Consider the following 23107-nt stretch of genomic DNA (forward strand, 5'->3'; position numbering starts at 1 on the left):
TATTAATTTTAAATTAATTAGTAGTAAATTATGATATGGTATTACTTAGAACATTTTTCCCATAAAAGCACTTATCTGTCAAGTATTTTGCTAATCTGGGGTTTGTATCTTGGAAATCTCATCTTTGTCACTTTTCATCTCCTTTTAATGAATTATGGGGAGAATATTATCCATGAAACCAGAGAGGCAAGAGAATTATAAATTCTTTCCAATATAGCAACAGCTGGTTGACTTTTAATGTGGTCACAGAACAAGAAAATCAAAAGCAATAGTTCTGACTTGGGTTTAATCAGCTGAAGCAGGAGCTATATGAACTCAGATCACATTTTACATGAGAAACATTCTTAGGTTCTAGCTGCAAAGAGTTAGTACAGTGAGAATGGAAAGACGTTGAAGCTAAGAAAATCCACATCAGTGAGAGATTAATGAAGCAACTTGTTAGACAGTATCTAGAGAAATGATGGCGCAAAAGGAAATATACTTTTGACTAGAAGTAATCTATTAATTTCAATAAAAGTAGCAGTGGGTTTAAAAAAAAAAAAGAGCAGCTTTGGTTCAGTTTAGGTTTGTTTGACAGCAATGGCAATGAGAAGGTAGTTTCAACAAGTTACTCAAATTTAAGCTATGTTTCAATTCATTTTATCTTAACTTTTATATCAAATACAGATCTATAATTGGATTACTTCAAACAGATTACTGACTGCATCTTTTTACCTGCCTAGTTGAATTTCCTGCTCTTTTATCTTCTTTGTCCTTTCTTTCTCTGGAATGGGGTTTCCAGTTTGTGACTTTGCTCCAAGAAAATCTTGGATGTTTGAGAGAAATGGCATTGTAGAAATAATTTCCCTGTTTATATTTAAGTGATATATTTATGTTCTAAAAAAAATAAGATATCATCTTGTATCATTATAATTACCTAATAATTCTAAAAGCACCCATTAATATCCAGTCTAATCAGCACAACAGGGTAGTAAGATGTTGTTAAGCTTGTACTCTGGATTTAATGCACAAATGAGCATAGAAGCAATTTAAAAACAGTATTTATTATATGCAGTGGAGAATAGAAGTATCAAAGTCTACAGGCCATGAAGAAGTCTGTCACTGAGTTATTACAACTCTTGTGAAGGCCATTACTGCTAAGGTAAGCAGTAATAATAAGCTTTATGCATTTTGAGCTTTGTCCAGCCTTTGCTGAACTGCTTCTTGGGTCTAGCTTGGGTCAGAAGGGTTGATTTTATATATAGAATTGTAGCAATTTACATGAAAAATATAACGAGCTGTTCTAATGACAGCTGAGGAAGAAAAAAAGGAAATAGTGAAATTTACTGGCAAATATATGCTACTTAATGTACTGTATTTAAATTTCACATGACTGATTTTACGCAGCCAAGTGAGGTATATCCTGACAGCCTTGCAAGGCTCCTGAAGCTGTTGCAGCCAAAAATGTGTCACTGAAACATGGATAATTTTTGGAGGATATTTTGGGGAAGAAGGAGGAGGGGAAGGAAAACCCAAAGCTTTTCTAATATCAGTAGGACTAGAGAATTTCAGAATAACAGTCTCCAAAAAAAGTCTCTTAAGGCATCTGTAGAAATAGTAAATCAGTGTGAAAAGCGCATATCATTGATGAAATCTTATTCTTGTGCAAGATATGGATTTAAAAGCTATAATGTCAAAAGCAACTATGAGGTTGAAAACCATATTTGCATCAAACAGCAGTAATAACCACAAAATACTGAAGTCAATGGGTACATGGCTGTGATTGTCTAAGAATAACAGCTTTCAAAATCTATACAAAACATTAAGGTCAGGTTGGATGGGGCTCTGAGCAACCTGATCTAGCTGAAGATGTCCCTGCTCATTGCAGAGGGGGTTGCACTAGATGACCTTTACGGGTTCCTTCCAACTCAAACTGTTCTATGATTCTGTGATTCTATGATCACTCAGTTTACTAGCTTGTAAAAAATTATATTGAAGTAAATGTTTCATCTTATACATCATCTTTTGCTTACTGAAATACTTTCCCTTTGGAAGAAATTGTGAGTAGGTTCTTCAGCCTCTTAATAAGGTTTGCACTGCTGATCTGGTCAAGGTCAGCATTGGATCTTGCTCTCTACTGAGCATCTTTTCTGTGAAATGATCACTAGACTTAGAGGTTAGGAAAGTAATACTTAGGAAATATTGTTTTATTTGTGATGGCCTTTGTCTTGCTATGCTGCCACCTTGCAATAGGACTGGATCTAAGTCGGTACATCCTCCACTTATTTTTATTCGAGCTCCATTATCTGGACACATTGCGTGTAAGATACCCAGTTCCCCTTCTTTTTTTTTTTTTTCTTTTTTTTTTTTTCTTTTTTTTTTTCTTTTTTTTTTTTTTTTTTCTTACCAGTGACAGTTAACAGTATTTCAGGTGACTGCTGGCTTTAAGATGTAGAGCCAAATGTAACAGAAAAAGAGCTCATATAAGACTTTATTTGCTATTGCAGTGATATATCTAAACCAAAGACTTTTAACAGATGAGTCCTAGAATTTCTAGTAGCTGATACATTGTCTGTATGGATCGATCTTCTTAGTGTACTTCCCCTTTGGAGATTATATGATCAACGCCATGAAAGAAATGTAAAATAACTTGGATTTCATATATCTACATTGGTGAATTATTCTAAGCAAAGTTCCCAGTTAGAGAACTTCAACATTCATGTTGCACATGCCCTTGGAATTTGCCCTTTTAGGATTGAACATGGCTTGTGTTAAACACATTAAAATGGACAATCATTTTCTGGAAATACTCTTATATTGGAATAACTACTGATTTATTTCATTTCTTTTAGAAGCTACATTTTTCAGTATAATCTCACCCTCTCCAGAAGGTTGTTTTGGAAGCCAGAAATCTGTCTTGTTTTAATACAGAATGTATGCTTTGAAAAATCTTTCCTCTTGACAATGAATCTTGAGATGTAGGATACTATTTCAGAACTAATTCAATAGCTGAATCCCCTAGAAAAGGTCACCCATTATAGGTAATCACCCCTAGTTGATGTGTGTGAAACTAGCACAATGGCTCAATTTTTCATTTGTAATCAATGACTAAAACTTAATTCTGTGCACTGAAAAAGCAAGAAAATGTAAAGTGATTAGGTTTAAAATATGTCAAACCCTTTTAGACCAAGTAATTAATCAATTTACCACCAATACAAAATTCCAATCTGTTTTTATCCATTTCCTCATACCCCATATAAGAGGGATAATCATCCTTTTGCTCTGTTTACACAACCTCAAAGTGTGACTGACCCATTACTAACATTCCTAAATACAAAACAATAAAATATAAACAGTAACTTTCAGATGAACTTTTCCTACATCAAAATATCAGTTTTGCTAGACATGTTCCATTTTCTATGAAAGCATGTTGATTCATTTGCTGTATTCATTATATGTAGCAAATAATAGAGGCTCTAATCCTTCAGTGAGCTGTTCTTTAGACAATTTATGTGCTTTAGAGAGCACACTGCAGGATTGAATAAGAGAAAATTCATCAGCTTTCTAAGTGGTATTCTTAGGTTAACTGTTGTCAAGTTTTTGGTAGTGGCAGTGTAAGTGTGCCTTTGTGAGGTGTTTAGGTGTTTTGATTTAGTGCCACATGACACTCTGGTTGTAAAATACTGTACATTCTCAAGGGGCACAGGATGAGTAGCTTATGAACTTGCTGACTAAAACATCTCAAAGAAGTAATTCTCAAAGGAGGGAGCTTTCAGAGAGGGGTTCTGCAGAGGCTGGTAGTTGGTCCAATGCATCCATATTTTTTTAATCACCTGAAAATCAACATAATACTGATCATAAAATTACTGATGAGTAAATAACTATGAAGAAAGGACATCATACAAAGCAATTTGAATCACATGACATTTACATCATATAGGGTAAGTCCATGCCTACAGATCAGAGGACTTTTTCTCTCTGAGAGCAAGAGTAGTACAGCAGTACTTTGTAGTTCTGAGAGTCAGTTTTAAAAGAACATTGGAAAATTGGAGTGAGTTCAATGAAAATCACAGAAAATATTTAATAGATTGGAGAAAATATCTTATAGTAAGAGATTTAAAGAGTTCAAACTTTTAATTTCAAAGACACAACAAAAAGGCAATGACTTTGCAGTGCAGAAATGTCCTTTTTTAAAGGGTAAAAATGTCGTTAAAGCTTATGTATGTGAAAGAGAAAGGCAGAACAAGAACCAACGTTACAAGCCAGACAAATAAGAAAATAGGCACAAGTATGTAATGACTGATTAAATCATCTTTGTAACAAAACATCAAGGAAAGCAGTGGATTCTCTACAGTATATTATCTTCTAATCTGTCTTGATATCTCTTTGGAATGTACGTACTAGCTATAAAGAAACAATGCTTTGGTTAGACTAGCGTTATTGGACTCAATACAAGAATATTTTTGAGTGGAAGTCAAAATAGGTAACTTTATGGTTTCTACATGACCCTATGAGCAAAATATTATATACATGAATTAAAATCTATAAAATTATACTTGAAGGATTTATTTACATTTATATAAACTTACAATACCATATAATAAAGCATATTTAGTGCACCAAACAAATAAATCATTCCAGTTTTACACATGAAAATATTTTTGTTCTCCATTAACACACTATGCAGTGTAAACTTACATAAATCTTACATATATTCTAGAACGATGTAATTTCTGAACTTTGTGTTGAATATGCAGTCGAGCACATGCCAAATGAACAAAGAGCATCCGATTGCAGCAGTTTCAGAACAGACACAAACTTAACAGAGTTTTTGCTGGCCATATGAATTGAGTAAAAATGATGGAGGAAATTGGATAGGTCTGAAATTGATTATTGCCATTCTTTCCTTGAATTCAATAATAAAAATTAATAAAGAAGTTCTTTTAAGGATGTTTCCACTATAATTTACTAGTAACTGTGACTGAACTCAACTGTAATTCTGATGATTTTTTGCCGCCTTCTATGTGTGTCATTTGAAGAAGTAGTAGAGACTGAAAGTTCTGTTTAAATATATATTTCTGAATTAGCACATAATTGTCTTCTACAGAATGATTTTTCTAATGAATTCTACAGTTTTATGCAAGACTTATAGTAGTAATCAGATCAGAAAAGGACACCTTAGCCTGTATTGAAATAAAAAGGCTTTGTTTCTGATAGGGAATTATCTATCCAGTTACAAATGCAGAGAGAACTGTTTTTAAGGCTTTGTGAATACTGGTTGGTGGTCACAGTATGGAGGTCTGCTATTGTTAATGGACTCACTAAGAAGTTAAAATTTCATTTAACTGGAAACTTTTTCCTTTTGATCAGAAATGACATGCCGTTCTCTAGCTGCGATGGATTCTAATTGTGGTCCAGGAAGTAAACAGTCAGTGGTTGATTAATCTGGTTATCCCACTGTTAAGAATTTTTCATTTAAAAATATTTTTAATCTTCTAAAAATAAGATTTTTGTACTGCTGAGAGTAACCTAGCTAACATACAATGAGTTCTAGCATAAAGGGCTACACAGATTGACACAATAATTTCACACCAGCTTGTTTAAAAATACTCTACTTAAAGGACATAATGCCAGACTAGCACGTTTTATTAAAAGCACAGTGCTTTTAATAATTAGGGGGAAATGGATGTAATCGGTGTCACTCTCCACTCTGTCAAATTTAATCTATTTAACGTCTCTCTGTTTCTTTCAGCATAAAGAACGTCACTCCAAAAGTAGGTGATGCTGAAACTCGTAAAGCCATTCGCCGTGCCTTCGATGTGTGGCAGAATGTAACTCCTCTAACATTTGAAGAAGTTCCTTATATTGAATTAGAAAATGGCAAGAGGGACGTGGATATTACAATCATTTTTGCATCAGGTTTTCACGGAGACAGTTCTCCCTTTGATGGGGAGGGAGGATTTTTGGCTCATGCATACTTCCCTGGGCCAGGAATTGGGGGAGACACCCATTTTGACTCAGATGAGCCATGGACTTTGGGAAATCCCAATCATGATGGTAAGAGAAGATTTCAGTTTAAACAAAATAAATATATAACAAGAATTTTCAGCTAACAGAACTATTTCCATGTTTTCCTGTCCCTAAAGTCACATAGTTTTCTTTCCTAAGTCTACGTTACTTTAGAAATACCTTCGGTTGATTGACCTATTAGAATATGAGGCAGAAAAGTTTCTATCTAAATGCAAGTTACAGTATGAAAACGTGTATCTCTTGAAAAACTTTGAATTCTTCTTATGAACCTTTGTGTTCATTCAAACATTGTACTGTTGAATGTTTACATAAACTACTTTCATTTTTAAATTGTTTGCCATATAGATCTTATTTAGGTTTAGGGAAAATGTGGAAAGTCCTTTAGCAATGATATAAGAGAGGTTAAGAACAGTTTTTCTTTATGGTGATGCAGTGGCAGCATTTAAAGTCAACTCTTAAAGATGCCACTCCAAGAACAGAGGTGGTGTTTCCAAATAACTTTTGAATGTCTTTTGGAATTGTTAATTCCAACAATAATTCCAATTTACTTAAGCTGTACATTCCCTGTAGCCAAATAAGTGACTGCATAGTGTAGTTGACATACTTAAAATTTGCCAAATCAAGATTAAAGATATTCTTTAAAGTTATTCTTCACAGAACTATGTTCTGGCCCCTGCCGAGCTCCAAGTTCATGTGACTAAATTACTGCCATTGTCTAGGAAAACTAAGTTAAAGCTAGCTTTTGTATCTCTGCAGAACAGTATCAAAGAGTTTTTGTGTCGACATATTCTGTGTTTGATGCTTTGATACTTTGACAGGTTTTGGTTCCAAGCAAATCTCTCTAAGCCAGTTTCATAGAGTTTGAGAGTCTCCAGAAAACAATGATGCACAAAAGAGGGTGCACAGATGCACAAAAAGGATGTTTCTGGCATATAAAAGACAATAAAGATGACAAATAAGAAGTGCAGAACTGTTGTATTTCAATGTTACACTGAATTTGTGAACGAGAGGCTTTATCTGATTCCTTTCTTTTCCCTTTCTCACCTGAGATCTTCAGAGTAAAATTCAGAGCTTTTTATGTAGCAGTATTTGTAGCCTAGAGTTTGCAACAAACCTTTAAGTTAATATTTCAGGAGTATAAATACAGTATTGTGACTGTTCTAACGGTGCAATATTTCTGCTGTGTCAGGGTCAGTGAAGCAAGTGCAGTGAACTGCACTGTGAAAGCCCTTAGCAGCAGAATGGGTTCAAGAAGCTTATTTCTTGTGGACTAAACCCTAGATTCTTACAGGAGCAAAGTCTGTGGTGTGGTATTGCACTGCTCATATTTGCCCTCTTCACAAGTTTAGGTCAAAGAAAAAACAGTGGGCATCTTCTGTTTGTGCAGTTCAGGTAGGTGCATAGTCAGTTACAGCATTGTCAGGCTAAATTAAAGTGGTTTTATGGGCCTCAGTGAGAGACCAACACTACACATAATGTTCTGTGGTTTTGGAGCTACGACTTCCAGCACTCAGGAAAATCTACAGGCATGTGTACATTGAAGTCAAAGTGTCAATTTAAAATGTGGTAACTCTTTTGGAGCAGTTCCACATCTGGATATTTTTAGTCTGTGTGAAAGTGTGCAAATTTCTGGCTATCTCCTTCTCCTCCAACTTAAATAATTTTCAGAGTGAAAAAGGGCAGTCATGTCTTTATATGACTTTCTGTGGTTGAGTTTTGTAGAACAGTTTTCAAAAGCTATTTCTTATATTAATGGATTTTAAGATACTTTAATAGAAAAAAACCCAAGTGACAGTAAAATACTACCACTAAAAACATGCTTTTAGGTATCTTAGAAAATTGAAGTTTTATAATAAAAAAGTTTTGATATTTATATCATGAAGGTTTAATAGGTATCACCAGAAATTTATTCTGCAAATTTAATAATATATGTACTTTGGTGTGCTCATATATACTTTTTTGAGGCAGACTTATTTCTGTTAGAATGGAATAGTCAAGGTAGAAAACCCACCACATTTTGTGACTGGCAAATTTGTGCAAAATACTTGCCAATTAAATAAATATCTTACCCAAGCAAGTTTTCTGAAGAGTTTTGGCAACTCTTAGTTGTTTTGTTGAGGTGGTATGAACCATGGACCATAGGTCATAGCTGATGTCCAGAGAAAAGCCTTATGTCATTGTAACTCTAGGAATAGCAGTGTATGTGCAGTTCATCTATATGTAGATATATACATAGATATATACACAGAGTGCCTATTTGTCTGATTGGTGACTTCCAGTTATCAGGTGGGCCAAGTTCTGCTTATGATCTTACTGCATTAGCTTATGTCTAGATTTATTTTTGTGACTGGAAAAAAATTCCGTGTGGAAAAAGAAGACAAGCATGCCATTTGGGATTGACAGAAAGAAAAGACTTACAGCTCTCTTAGGCTTCCTATCATCTTGAGCTCAGTCTCAGAGCACTGAAAAGCAGAAGGTTGAAAAATATATTTATGATCTTAGCTATAAGTCATTTTTCCCAGGTGAGTGTCATTTTTTTTAAGGTTCATTGCTCCAATAGTCCAATAGCCATCTTCATGTAGTGTTATTAGAAATCCAGTAGACAAGGAAAAAGATTTGGTGATTTATTTTCATTTTTATTTTTAAATTAACTCTCACCCCAAAAGACTGATTTTCTCTGATTCCTATTCCGTTATTCCAGAGTGATTTGAAAATATGGACCAATTTGGTTGTTTAGCAGCAAAAATGCAAATATAAGATCCTCTTTAACAGTACTAGCCTCATTCTCTACTGTATACTGTTCTTCTTATGAAAATAATTTGCATATCCTCTAACTCAGAAAAGACAGTCAACTTCTTGAAACACTTTCATAAACTGTTGTCTTTTTAAAAATAATTTTCATTCCACATAAGGAGTCATATACAAATTCAGTATTCTAAGTGTCGTTAATTCCTGTGGTTATCCTGACTAGTTAATTGCAGTGTCTTCACACTTTAGGTTTGGGGTTAGGTGGATTTTTTTTTCCTTATCATGCTTGCCTGATTTTCTTGTGTTTTGCTTGGTTTCAATAATGTTCTAGACAGAAAGGACAATTCCAATAGAAATACATCATCTCCACAGTGCAGTGCTGCTTTCCTTTGTTCTCACTTCAGTGGTATGTTTTTGTGGATCGCGGGCCAATCTTATCAATCATGTTCTGGGGAAGAGATCTGTGCTTTGACTCCTCCCTCATTCTGGCTCTTGTAGGAGTAAAGACTAATGGGCTCGTCGCTCAGGAAAAAACCTCCTGTCATACAATTTAACACTTGCAGCCCCTCTAAAATGATGTATTTCTTTGCTTTCATAATACCCTGTTAGCAGAGTACAGCTGGTACCTTAACCCCAGCCGAACTGTAGAGGACTTTTCTCTGAATTTCCTTCCCTAGTGCTGCAGGGGATGCCAGAACTATTGGCCAGAAAGAAGGACAAGAAACTTGCCATCATGGGGTAACAATGGAAACAAAGACAGAATTTCTTTTGCTAGGGAAGCAAAGATATACTGGAGGACAAAAGGTTTTTTTTTTTTTTTTTTTTTCAAAGTAGGGAATTGGTAGTCTTCCAATACTTTGGACAAAGTGTTTGTATGCATTGGACCGTAGCCTTCCTCCAGTCAGCTTTCATGTTCCACTTGTTCTTTTAGAACATCTACTTTTCATGTTGGCCTGTGAGAGTAGGCCTTTTCACCCATAATAGAACCCATTTCCTTTATGGTCTGTCTATTCAGGCTTCAGTATGAGATGAGAGCCTTAGGTGTGTAAATTATTTGGGACAGGGTGGTTTCTTCATGCATCTTATGAAGTACCTCGTGCTCCTTGTCAGTCTCAGATTATTCTGCTAGCACTTGGCACCTATGGTAGAAGAGGATGGAGGAAACAAACACTGAAGGTGAAACACTGTTCAGGAGTAGCAAATCAGAAAGGATAGGAATATCACAGGAAAACATTTCACAACATGTACGCTTAAAGATGAAAAAAAGTATAAATAGGACATGAAAATCAGGTTACATAAGTAGCTACCTGAAAAATCAGCACTTATTAAGAAAAACTTTAAATCCTTATTTTCTTCTGAACTCAAGTGCTGTAAGGAAAAAGTGGAGGAAAAAAAAGGAAAAGAAAGAAATCTTAATATACCAGTCTTGAGGCTAGGGAGAGATTTCATTGTTCCCATGACTCCAATCCATTTAGGTGATATATATCACCTCATTTTTTGAATGAAAAATTTATGAACAATGAATAATGTATCTAAATCCAGAAAAGGACAATGACTCCTTGCTAAGAGTGGCAATATTTTGGAGATATTGTATTGTCAAAATCCTCAACAAAAATCTTTTTCAAAATATTTTTTTCAATTGCGACATTTCAAGTCACTATGATGAAATTCAAAGTCACTGTCAGTGAGCGGGGAGGATAGGGACTGTCTCTGTATTAAATTTTCTAGTACCTAGCAGAAAAATCATGTCCTATGCCCCGTCTGTATTAACCTTAACAAGGCTCTCCCACATATTGCATTCATCTGTCCATTATTAAATCTGCAGCATTGAAATTTTTTGATGCACTGCAATATAATTAGAGGTTGAAGTGTCAGATTCTGGTAGAATAAGTAGTGTGCTGGATTTCTGGAAGATCTACTTCATAATGGAGCTGTTAAGCCTCAGAGCCTATACTGTCCACCTCCAAGTTACTGCAGCATGATGTCCCATACACATTCACAAGGTCTTATAGATAAGATGCTTTCCCTATCATAAGACTGGCAATTATTTGTTTTTCCTTATACTCTCCATATTTTGTTCTAACATTGAGCAACTGTCTTTTGAAAGCTGTTAATGTCTGCTGAGCATAGATGTTTGCTACTGGAAAAAATGGAAGGTGTACTTCTATAATGACACAATTAGGAAAAGGATTTACCTTGCAACTCTGCCTTCTTAATAGCATATAATAATAAAACCATTAAAAAATCAGTAGTCTAGTTTTCCTATGTGTACTTCAGAAAATGCAAATTAGAAAGAAAACAAAACACATATATAGTATTCACTAGATATTATTTTATTGCCTCATTCATGTGACTGAAGCTTTTCTATGATCCCATAACAGAACTTTGAGAAAGAGAGAAGGCAACATTTGATGTAAGAGCTGCTACGCAGTGGGGGTTGCTTCTGAAGTGATGAAGTAGATATGTGTCCCTCATATTAGGATCATTAGCTGCTGCATTTTGGAGGGGAAGTATTATTTGCTTTGGGGGGGGTGTGTGTGTGTGTCTGTTTGTTTGGCTTGGTTTTGGGGGTTGGGGTTTTTGTTTTGTTTTGTTTTCTTTTTTGTTGTTGTTGGTTTGGTTTGGGGTTTTGGTGGGGTTTTTTTGGTGTTTTTGTTGGTTTGGTTTGGGGGTTTTTTGTGAAATCCCTTGCAAAGCCTTGGAGAGAACAAGAACTATTCTGTTTAGTTTGTAGTTTTCTCAGTAATTTAAAAGCTGACAGTTTCAAAAGCTAAATGAATCTCAGACCCTTCACCATTTCTGAAGACCAAAGAGATGGACAGATGAAGAGTCTGAAAATAGTCTTCTGAACAGTGACTTCAGAGAAAGCTGTCTCATCTTTAGAAGTCTGTGTGTCTTGACTAGTTCTGTTAGCAAACCCCAAGGGCCATTTCATGGACCAAGTTTGTATAACATTCTGATATTCCCTGGCAACCCCAACCCATCAAAGCCAGGATCCTTCACTAGTGACTCTGCTCAGAAGTTTCATTTTGGCAGAGAGTGTCAGGGAAAGAAAGAAAGAAAGGGCTGTGATGAATTTTGCAGTTAATAGTCATGGCTACCCTGCACGTTGAATGAAACACAGACTATTCCTATCAGTTGGGAATAATGACTGAGATGTATCTGTTCTTCTTCCTCACTATTGCCTTACATGTTTTCCACTGATCTTTTTTCCCTGGATTTATTGCATGATTTATTATAAACACATTTACTATGAAATATAGGAAAGTTCTCAGATGGAATCCTAAAAATTATGGCAGAGAGAACAGAAAGGAAGATAGTCAGACAAGGGACCACCAAGAATGAAGATATATACGCTACTTTCTAATAGAGACAAAAATCCATTACTGATACATATGATCATATATTTTATGGTTTCTTAATTTATGTATCTCCTTTCTTCACTGAGAGTCTATGAAAATATTTTTGCTATCTGTCAGAAGGTAAATGTCTCTAACTTAAGGTATAAAATGTTGCCTGTATTTAAAAAAAATTGCATTGATATATCAAAATTGATTTCACATTTGTCTGGCTACATGCACTTAAGTTAGTTTAAAACTTGTTTAAAGCAGTTATTTTTTTCTGGGAAATTACTGAATTTAAGGGAGTGTTAAACCAGTTTGAATGGAGACTGCACTACATTTAACTAGATTAATTTAAGATTGACCTACTTACACAAGTGCAGCTTTTTAAAACAGGGCAAGATTTAGAAGTAGCTCTTGGGGAAAACAAGGATTTCTTGGGAGCTTAGATTTCAAGCTGATTAGACATGATGCTTAATGTACCAATTACTAGCTAAAATCTGACCATAGAACTGTGTCTTCCAGTGGCAGAAAATATTTGGCAAGAACTAAGTTTAAGCTCTCCTTAGATAAACACATTAGATTAGTAATGATAGTTTGATACTCTTATCTTTGTATTCATATCTGCAAGAGAAATAGAAATCAAAGTAAAATGCATTATTTTTTTACTTCTGTGGCAAATTTACCAATGCAGCTACTGTACCATACTGAAATTCTACAGAAACCAGTTCTTCCATCAAGGAATATACAATAAATAATAGCAAGTGAAAATCCATTATGCAACTAACAGATGTTTTTAGTGTACAGTTAGATTTAAATGTAAGAAGAACATTACCACAGAGTGCTTACATTCATGTGGAATATTTGTGACATGGATATTCACGAAGCTGTATTTTCAGGAAAACAAACTCAACACTTCAAGAATTCAGGTGTGGGGTTTTTTTGTTAATTCTCCAGCATTCAAAAAATTATTCAAATTTTGCAGGCAAAAAATGAGAAAACCCCAACCTGTCACTTTGTACCATGCTGTTTGTAGATTGCAAAGTAAAAGCTTCTTGGACCTGATGCATATACAGTATCTAGTGTAATGTACTTTGACTCTAGTTAGTGCATAGATTCTGCTATGGGCACTGTGTTGGCAGCCAAGAAAAATTTGTGAAGATCCTGATCTCTGAACTGCATAGATCAACTTGTAGTAAATTTCTTTTGGCTGCCAGTGTGGTTGACACAGTGCAGGAGATATATGCTGCTGGAAATATGAACCCGTGGAGTTGTGAAAACTAAGTCTCCTAAGGGAGCTCTGTGTCTCGAATATTGCTCAAGTCATATGCTATGGTTAGGTATAAAGAAAGCTGAGCGTTTCAGATTAAAGGAAGCTCTGTGCTACAATATTACTATGACTTTAACTTCATAAAGCATAGTGCTCTTACTTCATTGATTATATATATTTTTAATAAGCTATCAATATCAAATTTGATCTGTAGCCAAGCAATGTGACCTTGCAGTTGTCACATGCTTATTTTCCAGTTCTGTACTAGGATAAATATGTAAAAGATTAATATCTTCTTGAATTTGTATTGTATTATACTTGTGCATATAGTTTTAAACACGAAATTGCCAACATGGGTTTAGATCAAAGGTTATCCTAGAAAATATCCTATCTGCAGTTATGGCTATTAACAGATACCTAGGGAAGAGAATAAGAGCAGGGCAAACATATGGCAACAAAACCCCTGCATATTCCCTCTTAGCTTGCAGCAATCTGTGGCTCATTGAATTTCTGAGCCACAGGCCATATTTCTGTGTTTAATAGCCTTTGAGGGATTTCCTTTCTTGAATTGGTGTAATCTCTTTTTGAACTCATGTAAGCACTTGGTATCCACAACATCCTGTGGCAATGTGTTCTATAGTTTAAGCAGATGTGAAAAACTACCTCTTTCTGAATTTTGAACCTGCCATTGATAAATTCACTTTAGGTAGACTGGTGTTTATATTGTGAGGAAATAATTTCCTAAAAATTTTAACTACGCCATTCATAATTTTATGGACCTCTGTCATATCTTGTTTCCAGGATAAAGAGACCTAGCCTGTTGAGTTGCAGCTTTGTTTATATGTAGTTGTAAGGTTAAGGAAGCACAACTTCTATTTTAAACTGAATCTGTTTGAGTGCAAAATGACAGAATTAGCAATATTATAAAAGATGGCAAAAACCAACTATTACATTTATAACATTTCACAATGATGAAGGTGCCAGGATAATTTTTAAAAGAACTTCGCAAGTTGCAGACGAATGAAGTAACAATTGATTCTTTTCATTTCACCATTCCACAACCCCCCCCCCCCCGCCCCGAAATCCAATTTAATTCAGGAGTCAACTAACACAGATAATATTTGCTATTGCTAAACCTCAAGGCTTCCAGTATTTAAAAAGGAAACCAGTCTTTCCACATGAGAAAGTGCATGTTGTGCTGATAGAACTTAACAGTGTAATCTGTCCTCAAACTTCCCAAACCTTCCACGAATTATACTTGCTTGGTGTACATATGCCTACCTGTTCCATATCCAGATCTTACATAAAATGCTAAATCTGAAACATTCAGTGTCTGCTGCATAAAATGCATCCTTGAAAGTATTATCATAGGACATGAAGCTGCTCTTGAAAATAGAAAGATCCCTTTCAGTTATTGAAGAGATGGAAAGTGATTAAAAAAACCAAAAACATAAATGGCCCTGGCTGGCTTGTGAGGACTCAGTCATTAGATATAGGGCTATACAGATAGGAGAAGAGGATCTGTCTGCTAGACCCCATTTACTGGGTGGAAGCCAGATGATGGAAAATATTAACAGTTGGCAAGGTAATGACCTAGGTTTTATTATTTTTTTTTTTGGGGGGGGGGTGTGCTTTCATGGAGCACCCTTTCAGCTTTGAGAAAAAGAAGTACTTCATTTACATGTCGTTAAAATGGAAATCTGTTAAACACTGGCAGTCAGGGAAAGCAGCCTTGAGGAGGAGACCAGCCCCGTGTTCTAGATGTGTGTTTAGCTGGCTGCTTTTAAAACATCCCAGGCACTATCAGTGTGCAATATTATGCTCTCAGCTTCCTTCTTGGCCTAAAATTGCCAGGTGGACTATTATGCAAACTGAAAGAGAGGCTCAGGAATATGTCAAGCGGATGGACTTTGTGATATTCTTAATTAAAGCAATGGAAATGTAGACTGTTATGCACATCTTACATATTGTTCTTTTCGTGTCTATGGAAGCGAGGTGACATTTATACCATGACTTAACAGCCAAACAGCGGTGGTCATGATGCAGGCCGTAAACCAAAAAAGGCAGTGTAACCTAAGCCACTAAGTTGCGTATTGCTTCCATCATGGTGTAGGTAAACATAGATCATTACAAGCCTGTGTGGAGTAGTTAGGGAAGTTCCAAATTCAGTTATCGATTCAAACTGCAACTGAACGTTACTTCCCACATACCAGGGCCAGTAGAACAAACTGCTTGCATTTGCCATCTGCCTCAGTTAGCTATCAGCCAGCCTATCTTAAACTGCTAATGGAAAGTGTTAAAATGAAGCTGGCTGACTTTGCATGTCAGTAAATGAGGAAAGTTCACATTGTTACATCAACTTTACTGCCAAGACAACATCTAGCTGAAAGGCAGAATGGATCCTTGCAGACACTTTTGGCAAGCATTGCACCTACGTTCACAGGATGTCTTTGTCTCAAACAACTGTTTATACAACAGTGAAGAGAAGTTTATCTTCCCAAACTAGATTCACTTGATCAGACACTCATATTAGCATATTAAGAGTACTAAGTTAATATGGGGAAATTTAGCTGAAAATTGTTTGTTAAAATTATTAATAAGTTGAAACTAACAATGTTAGGTTTTTTGGGTTTGGTTTTGGTTTCCCTGCAGCATTCTAGAAAAGAGCATTGGGAAGGCTTTTCTTGTTCAAGCAAACAACTGTATTTTGAATGAATGCATACTTAAAATGTGGGCCAGCCCCTTCGTGATTATTTTTATGACCCCACAACCCCTCACACATGGTTACTGTGGGGGAATGACAAGGGGAAAAAAAGTTACTCCTCACACACATGATAAATAAATAAATAAATCTAGCTCCTACTTTAACCTTTCCTCCTCTTAGAAAGAAGCTTAACAGATTCTAAGTTTGAGTCCTGAATCTGAGAGAGCTTCATGTAATTCTTGTACATGACAGAAAGTTATAGAGAAGGGGGAAGAAAAAAGAAAGAATTGCAGTGCTTTTTTTTTCTTATCCCTTATGCATTTTTCTGTAAGGGTTCTCCATCAGCTTACAAGAAGGGAATATTTCTTTAAAGTGTATGATATAAAAATAATATTAATAAAACTAATGCTATTAATAAAGAACTACCTTATGACCTAGGAGATTTCACATCAGAGACTGAATTTCAGGTTCTTGAACAATTACTTGCTATGAAGAGCTTGTGAAAAGCCGTACTTTCAAACACGTTGGGCTAAAAAAAGAGAAAATCACCTTTATTGTTGCGGATAAGTTGAAATCAGTTCACAACTAAAAAATCACCTAGTGAATTAATGGCTTGAAATTATTTTTTTTCTTTTCAGTCTAATCTGCTAGTAGAAATAATTTAGGAAAGAGAAACTATCTATGATCCTCAAAGTCTCCCTTTAAACAGAAAGTGGTATTTCTGTCATTTAAAGCAGACACTGGGCTTAGCACTCCAATTCTCATGTGATCCAAAGATCTTCAAGTCTCTGCTGTGAGGACCACTTCATGGAGACTTTTTCACCAAGCAGCAGCTTTAGGAAATCTGACCTTTCCCGAAGATTTTCTCTAGGATATTATTACTGTGCTGGCCTCTCCTTTCCCCTGCCTTTTCAGGGGCAAATGGAATCTGAAAAATCATGTTGCCAATTACCATGGATGTTGTCCTGGTTTCCTGAGAGAATGAGACAAGAATTTTACAGTAATTACATATTTATTTATTTATTAGGCAGAAATTTTATGGATTGTTGTTGCAAAAGTAGAAGAATGTAAGATAACTGTAAAATATAAGGTAATACTGTATGTGACATTTTTAAGAATAGTAGATAACTAACTAATGAAAGATTTTCTACAGTATCTGTGTTCTTAAGCTTAGAGAATAATTTGTGCTTTATCCTGACAATTCTTCACTTCAAAATGCTCAAACCATATGTTCTTGAGGCCAAAATATTTTTAATCTATATTTAGACTCCTTCCTAAGTGGCTTGAGTTTCAAAAAGTGCTGAGCAGCTAACACCAACACCTGGAAACATCTACAGCTAAAACATCAGGTTGGGAAAAAAGATGAAAACAGAAAGATCAAAAAAGCACCAGCTAAATTAAAAGAACAATATTGTTTTGTGAAAAATGCTTTGTTGTAGTGGACAGATTTAAGTCTGTAGTTCAAGTCAATGATGAATGCTTCCAGGCTTTGTACATATATCACTTAACTACACATCCTGTACTTTTATAATTAATATTTTGCCACTGACTTAAATGAAAAGACCTAAGTCAGAAGCCAGAAGACTTGAGGGTGTGGAATTAATCTGACGAAATGTTGATGTTTATATCTGAATTAATCTCATAGAGTCTGTTTAGAGCTAGAGGAGAGATATATTGCCTTCCTGGGTAAGATTCGTCACATCCTGAAGTAGGTGTCTAAAATAAACTAGATGAATCATGTCCTGAAATACCTGTTTCTCATCAGTGGCTGTGAAAGGTGCAGGTATAGACATTTGTGTTACAGTTTTTTGTAGCTAGATGACTTCCACTAGTGATGTTGAATCATGTGCAATTTCCGATTAGAGGAGAACTGAAATGATAAGTACTTCCAAATAACAGCATCAGCTGGCGTCCAAAGAAATCTGTCTCAGCAGCAGAGATGCCTACTTTGGGAACAGTTCAGTATTATACTCAGAAAAGGTAATTACTGGTGTAGGCTATCCCCTGTCCCTCTCAGTATGGTAGGACAAGCAGTCTCCTATTGGTCTAAACATGGTAATTCACAAATGGATTGCACCACTTAAATTTTGAACATATAGTTGGTAGTATGGCCTGCCTGTGCCAGTGGCTGTCCATCCAGGCTGAGGTCCTCCTGAGGTCCTGATTCACAGAAGGGGAAGTGTGCCAGGACTGACCGCTGCCCAAGCTAACACTCCCATGTCCAAGCTCTCCTGCACTTTGGCAGGGCCAGCTAACTCCTGCCTTCGTCTTCCTCTCTAAAAATCCTGTTGCATAGGCTTTCCTCCGCGTGGGTCCCAGGAGCATGGCTTGCCTGCCTAACCATCTTGGCCTCTCCAGCACCCTTTGCTCTGCCCTCTGCAATCTGTCATGCTGGAGGCTGCTGCTCCACTGCGGGTGCTGAGGCATCTCCATGCCAACAAGTGCCAAGAGTCACTGGTGCCAAACTGGCGGTATTCTGTGAGTGCTAGAGAGGCTCACAGTGGTTCCTCTAGCTGGAGTGAAACATACACCTATATGGATATACTCACTAATAGCAGCAGATCTATTCAATAGATCAGAGCATTTCATATGAGTAAATTTTATCAAAGTAAAACCAAAGTAGCAGATTTGTCTTCCTGTCACTTTCTCCATATATATGATCCCCAGTTTGAAGTTACCTCAATTTAGAATATGATACACACTTGAATCAGGTCTCCCTTTGAAGTCTGCAGACTTCTTAGAAAACATATCTGCTTTTCAGATCAGAGAACTTTTAATGATTTTTTCCTTCTCCTAATCGCTTTGCCAATTAGGATTCAAAATTCCTACTTCTTTTATCACTAGTTCAAGGGAAAAAAAAAAAAAGAAACATAGAAAATTCTATCTTGATAGTTTTCCTTAACAGGAATTAAACAAGCAAAATAGCAGTGAAGGAAGAACTGTTCATATAAAATTCCCAAATATATATACAAAACTATGCCACTTTATCTTTAAAAAATCTTAAAGTCATATGTACATGTTAAGTAGATAAAATGATAAAGTAAGAATAATAATGTGGTTTGGATGGCTTTAATGTGGGTTAAATTGGAGTATAATATAATTATTCTCTGTAGTTTAACTGACACAGGGTAAAAATTTATCTCTGCAGAGAGCCAGCACAAGATTTATACATAAATTAAATTCTATGTAATTTTGTTGTGGGGATTTCACTGATCTGTAGGACCCTTCCAGATTCCTGCCCCATGGCAACTTACGTCTATTGTGAATATTGGCAGCGTGACTTTGACCTTCCTCCTAGTAATTACACATATTTCTCTTTATAGCAGGAAACACAGAACATTAGGGGAAACGAAGAAAAAAAAAAAATAAACATCCTTTCAAAACAAAAGCAGCCACAGTGTTAACATGCCAGTATTTTAGTTGAGTGGCTTAAAGACAAAACCTACATTTGTTTTGTCAAAAGCAAAGATTTGATTTTAATATGGACTCATGCACAATTAAGTTCCTTTTACTTTTATTCTCACCCAGCCTGGCACTTACTCAGGAGTGGTAGAAAGATGTCCATTCCCTTCACATGAATGACCCTCAAGGACAGGACCATGGAGGATAGCTGAGAATTGTGTGATACATGCTCTTTTCATGCACATATCCAAATCTTCAATCCCAGCATGTGTTCACTCTGACAGCCTTCAGAAAAGAGATTAAATACTTCTCCAGCTTGTTGTTCCCACAGCAACAACTAAAAACAGCAACAAAGAGAAGACAGGAAAGAATATAAGTAGATAAGGCTGCTACAGTATTTGCAGCATTTGTAATTGCAATAAGACTACTGGAAAAATAGCATAAATGTTATTTGGCAACCAAGTCATTTGTAATGCTCTGAGAATGACCACTGCATTTTCAAGTATTTTTACTGGTATGAGCTTGCTGAGAGAAATTAATTTATCAAGATCTTTTCTAGCAAAATGCAAAATGTAATTATAATTCTAATTTGATTTAATTTAAATGATTATTATCTAAAGATGACCATGAAAATACCCAAAATAAAATGTTTCAGTCCATTAACTGATATGACTTTTTTACTAATAGAATACAAATACCATTTGAGAAGAGTATGCAAATTCAGTAGTGGACCTGAGCGATGAAGCAGTTAATCCCAGGAGCTAAAGAGAAGTTAATCCCAGGAGACAGAGATTCATCATAGGTGTAGTTTTTCTTAGTTTGTTAGGTTTATTGTCACAGCAGGGTTTTCTCAAAGCATGAAATAAAGCCATAAGCATTATATTTGTGGAAGGAACACACACCATCATATTTACACCTTTTTGGGAAGCAGCACGCTTTGGTGTCTTCCTTACCTCCCCCAGGATCATATCCAGCTGCTTCACTTCTCACTCTTTGGAGAGGTTGGTATTGATTCACTAGTTAGAATAGTTTGTGAAATTTTACAGTACTAGTAATTGAGACTGTGAGAAACAAAGTGGAAATATCCTTTCATCCATACTTTTTTAGAAAGAAAATTAAAAATACATGAAGTAATTAATACCACACATTTCAAGTGATTTACTAGAAAGTTGTATAGTGTGCTTGGTAATAAATGTAAGTAGTAAGGCAGAAATTCTTACCTTTTACATGTCCTTACCTTCTAAAGTACAGGCTGATCTGTATTATAAAGGAATGTGAGGTCCTCTCAAATATGTTATTTATCAGGCTCCTGACTTCTTCTAAATTATGCCTACAATATGCAGAACCATTAGAATACTGCCAGGAAGGACATACACACCTCTAAACTCACATGTCCTTAACAAATCTCAGCAATGGTCACTGAGTCGCCTGAAGACAATCTTGCCCTATCCTATATATCGCCTTGTCAAATTTTAAACATGAAAGTTTAAATTTCACACTAATCTGTTGGTCTTTTTTAAATAGAACAGTTTTTCAAAAATACGTAGTGTAGGTATACTAAATTATACACAGTATATTAGTATTTACTTTGTATATAACAAACTGCCTATACCTCCCTTTCTGTCTGCAAATATGTATAGATATCAGTAATTCAGCTTACAAAGATTTTAGTGTATATGTTAGTATATGTAATAATAGAATGAAAGAAGCATATTTTTATGTCATTCTTTTTTGTCACAATGGAAAAAAGGCTACATGTGTAGGTATGTTATTGAAAAATGATTGTTTAAAATACAGTGTGTACAAAGTAGTTACACTGTATTCAGATAGAAAATGGGTATACTATGTATGATACATTTTTATTTAAAATCACAAATATTTAGTTTTGCTCTTCTTCTTTTAAAGCTACTGCATGATCTCAGCTCCATCTTTTAGTAAAACTTTCTTTCCAAAAGAACCACCAAGCTACCAAATATCAATGCCAATGACAAAGGTTTGAGATACTGTCAAGCAACTGTATATGATTTCTTAGACTGGCAAATGTGGCACCTTTATATGGGTAAAAGTATGCCTATGATTTATATTTAGGTCCACGTATACTCTCTGTATAACATATATTTGCATATATGTTGCTTATGTAAGTGCATAAATAATGTATATGCTCAACTCTGCTGTATTGCATTAAGGTCAGAGAGAGAATCTTCTTTTATTACCGACTGTTGACTTAGCAAGTTCAAAATTCTGTTGGGTCTGGAAAAAATAATAATTACAAAGATTTAATTTGTTTGTTTGTTTCTTTGTTTCTTTTTTTTTTTTTTTCTTTCTGTATGCTATGTAGAGTAAGAATCTTACTGTAAAGTTTGCAGCATTTCAGCCAGTTGGGATTATCAGCATCGGTTTGGTGAATCAATGGTAGGAATGAACAGAATAATGAAAATGTAAACTATAAATACATTAGACAAGAGTTCATGGGTAGCAGGTGTGTAATATTTTTTGATGAATCATAAACTTGACTTTGAGGTACTGTCTTGTTAATAATAGGGCTGTAATAGAAGACTTTCTTGTACAGATTTACATTTCAGATTCATATGGATTTAATCTGAAATAGTTTATCTGCATTACATGAAAAATGAAGTAGAATAATCTTTGGAAAAAACAGTGTCCATGTATAAAACATTTTTGTAGTTTTCCATTTTATTTGTGATTTGAAATTCAGTTTCTAGATTTTTTGTTTTTCTCTGGATGGGAAAATTTTCAGAATTGAGGTCACATGGCATTTAAATGATGGACAACTCCAGCTCACCATGTGTTGTAGCAGTTACTGTCACGTGCCAAGGAGAAGAACCAAGTGACATGCTCTGAGGGGTCTTTTAGTACTGCATCAAAAAGATGACCAAGTGATGAATCTGAGGCTTGATAAGCCAATAGGCTATTGCTTTGATAAATTAAGCTCACATCATACCATTAAAAATGGCAATGAGTACCTTCAGAACTAGGTTTGATGGAGCAAGTCCAGAAGAAGGCCACAAAGTTGATCAGAGGGCTGGACCACCTCTCCTGTGAGGACAGGCTGAGAGAGTTGGGATTGTTCAGACTGGAGAAAAGGTGGCTCCAGGGAGATCTAATTGCGGCTTACCAGTACCTGAAGGGGCCTACAGGAAAGCTGGAGATGGACTGTTTATCAGGGAGTGTAGTGACAGGACAAGGGGTAATGGGTTTAAGCTGAAGGAGGGTCGATTTAGGTTAGATGTTAGAAAGAAATTCTTTACTGTTAGAGTGGTGAGGCACTGGCACAAGTTGCCCAGAGAAGTTGTGGAGGCCCCATCCCTGGAAGTGTTCAAGGCCAGGTTGGATGAGGCTTTGGGCAACGTGGTCTAGTGGAGGGTGTCCCTGCCCATGGCAGGGGGGTTGGAACTAGGTGATCTTTGAGGTCCCTTCCAACCCAAACCATTCTATGATTCTATGATTCTATAGGGTTTCTTAATAGCATGTTGTGGACAAATATATTAGATTTGCTTATCTGTAGACATGAAAAATAGCGTATATATTAGCTAAAGGAAAGGCTTCCCCATACACCATGCTCCACAGTGCTGGCTGTTGAATATTTGATATATTAATACATATTTATATTCT

At 35.7% G+C, this 23107-nt stretch overlaps 1 protein-coding gene across 2 annotated transcripts in view; it reads left to right on the top strand.

Moving 5' to 3' along the window:
• The window catches only part of MMP16 (matrix metallopeptidase 16), a 185006-nt gene that overhangs the window by 105674 nt on the left and 56225 nt on the right, over positions 1-23107 (top strand). For both annotated transcript variants that reach the window (XM_054817065.1, XM_054817066.1), the window contains one exon: positions 5732-6036. In XM_054817065.1, coding sequence (XP_054673040.1) covers positions 5732-6036 — 305 coding nt within the window. The remainder of the gene's footprint in view (positions 1-5731; positions 6037-23107) is intronic.

Source organism: Grus americana, chromosome 2 (genome assembly GCF_028858705.1).
Source record: "Grus americana isolate bGruAme1 chromosome 2, bGruAme1.mat, whole genome shotgun sequence".
Classification (NCBI taxonomy): domain Eukaryota; kingdom Metazoa; phylum Chordata; class Aves; order Gruiformes; family Gruidae; genus Grus; species Grus americana.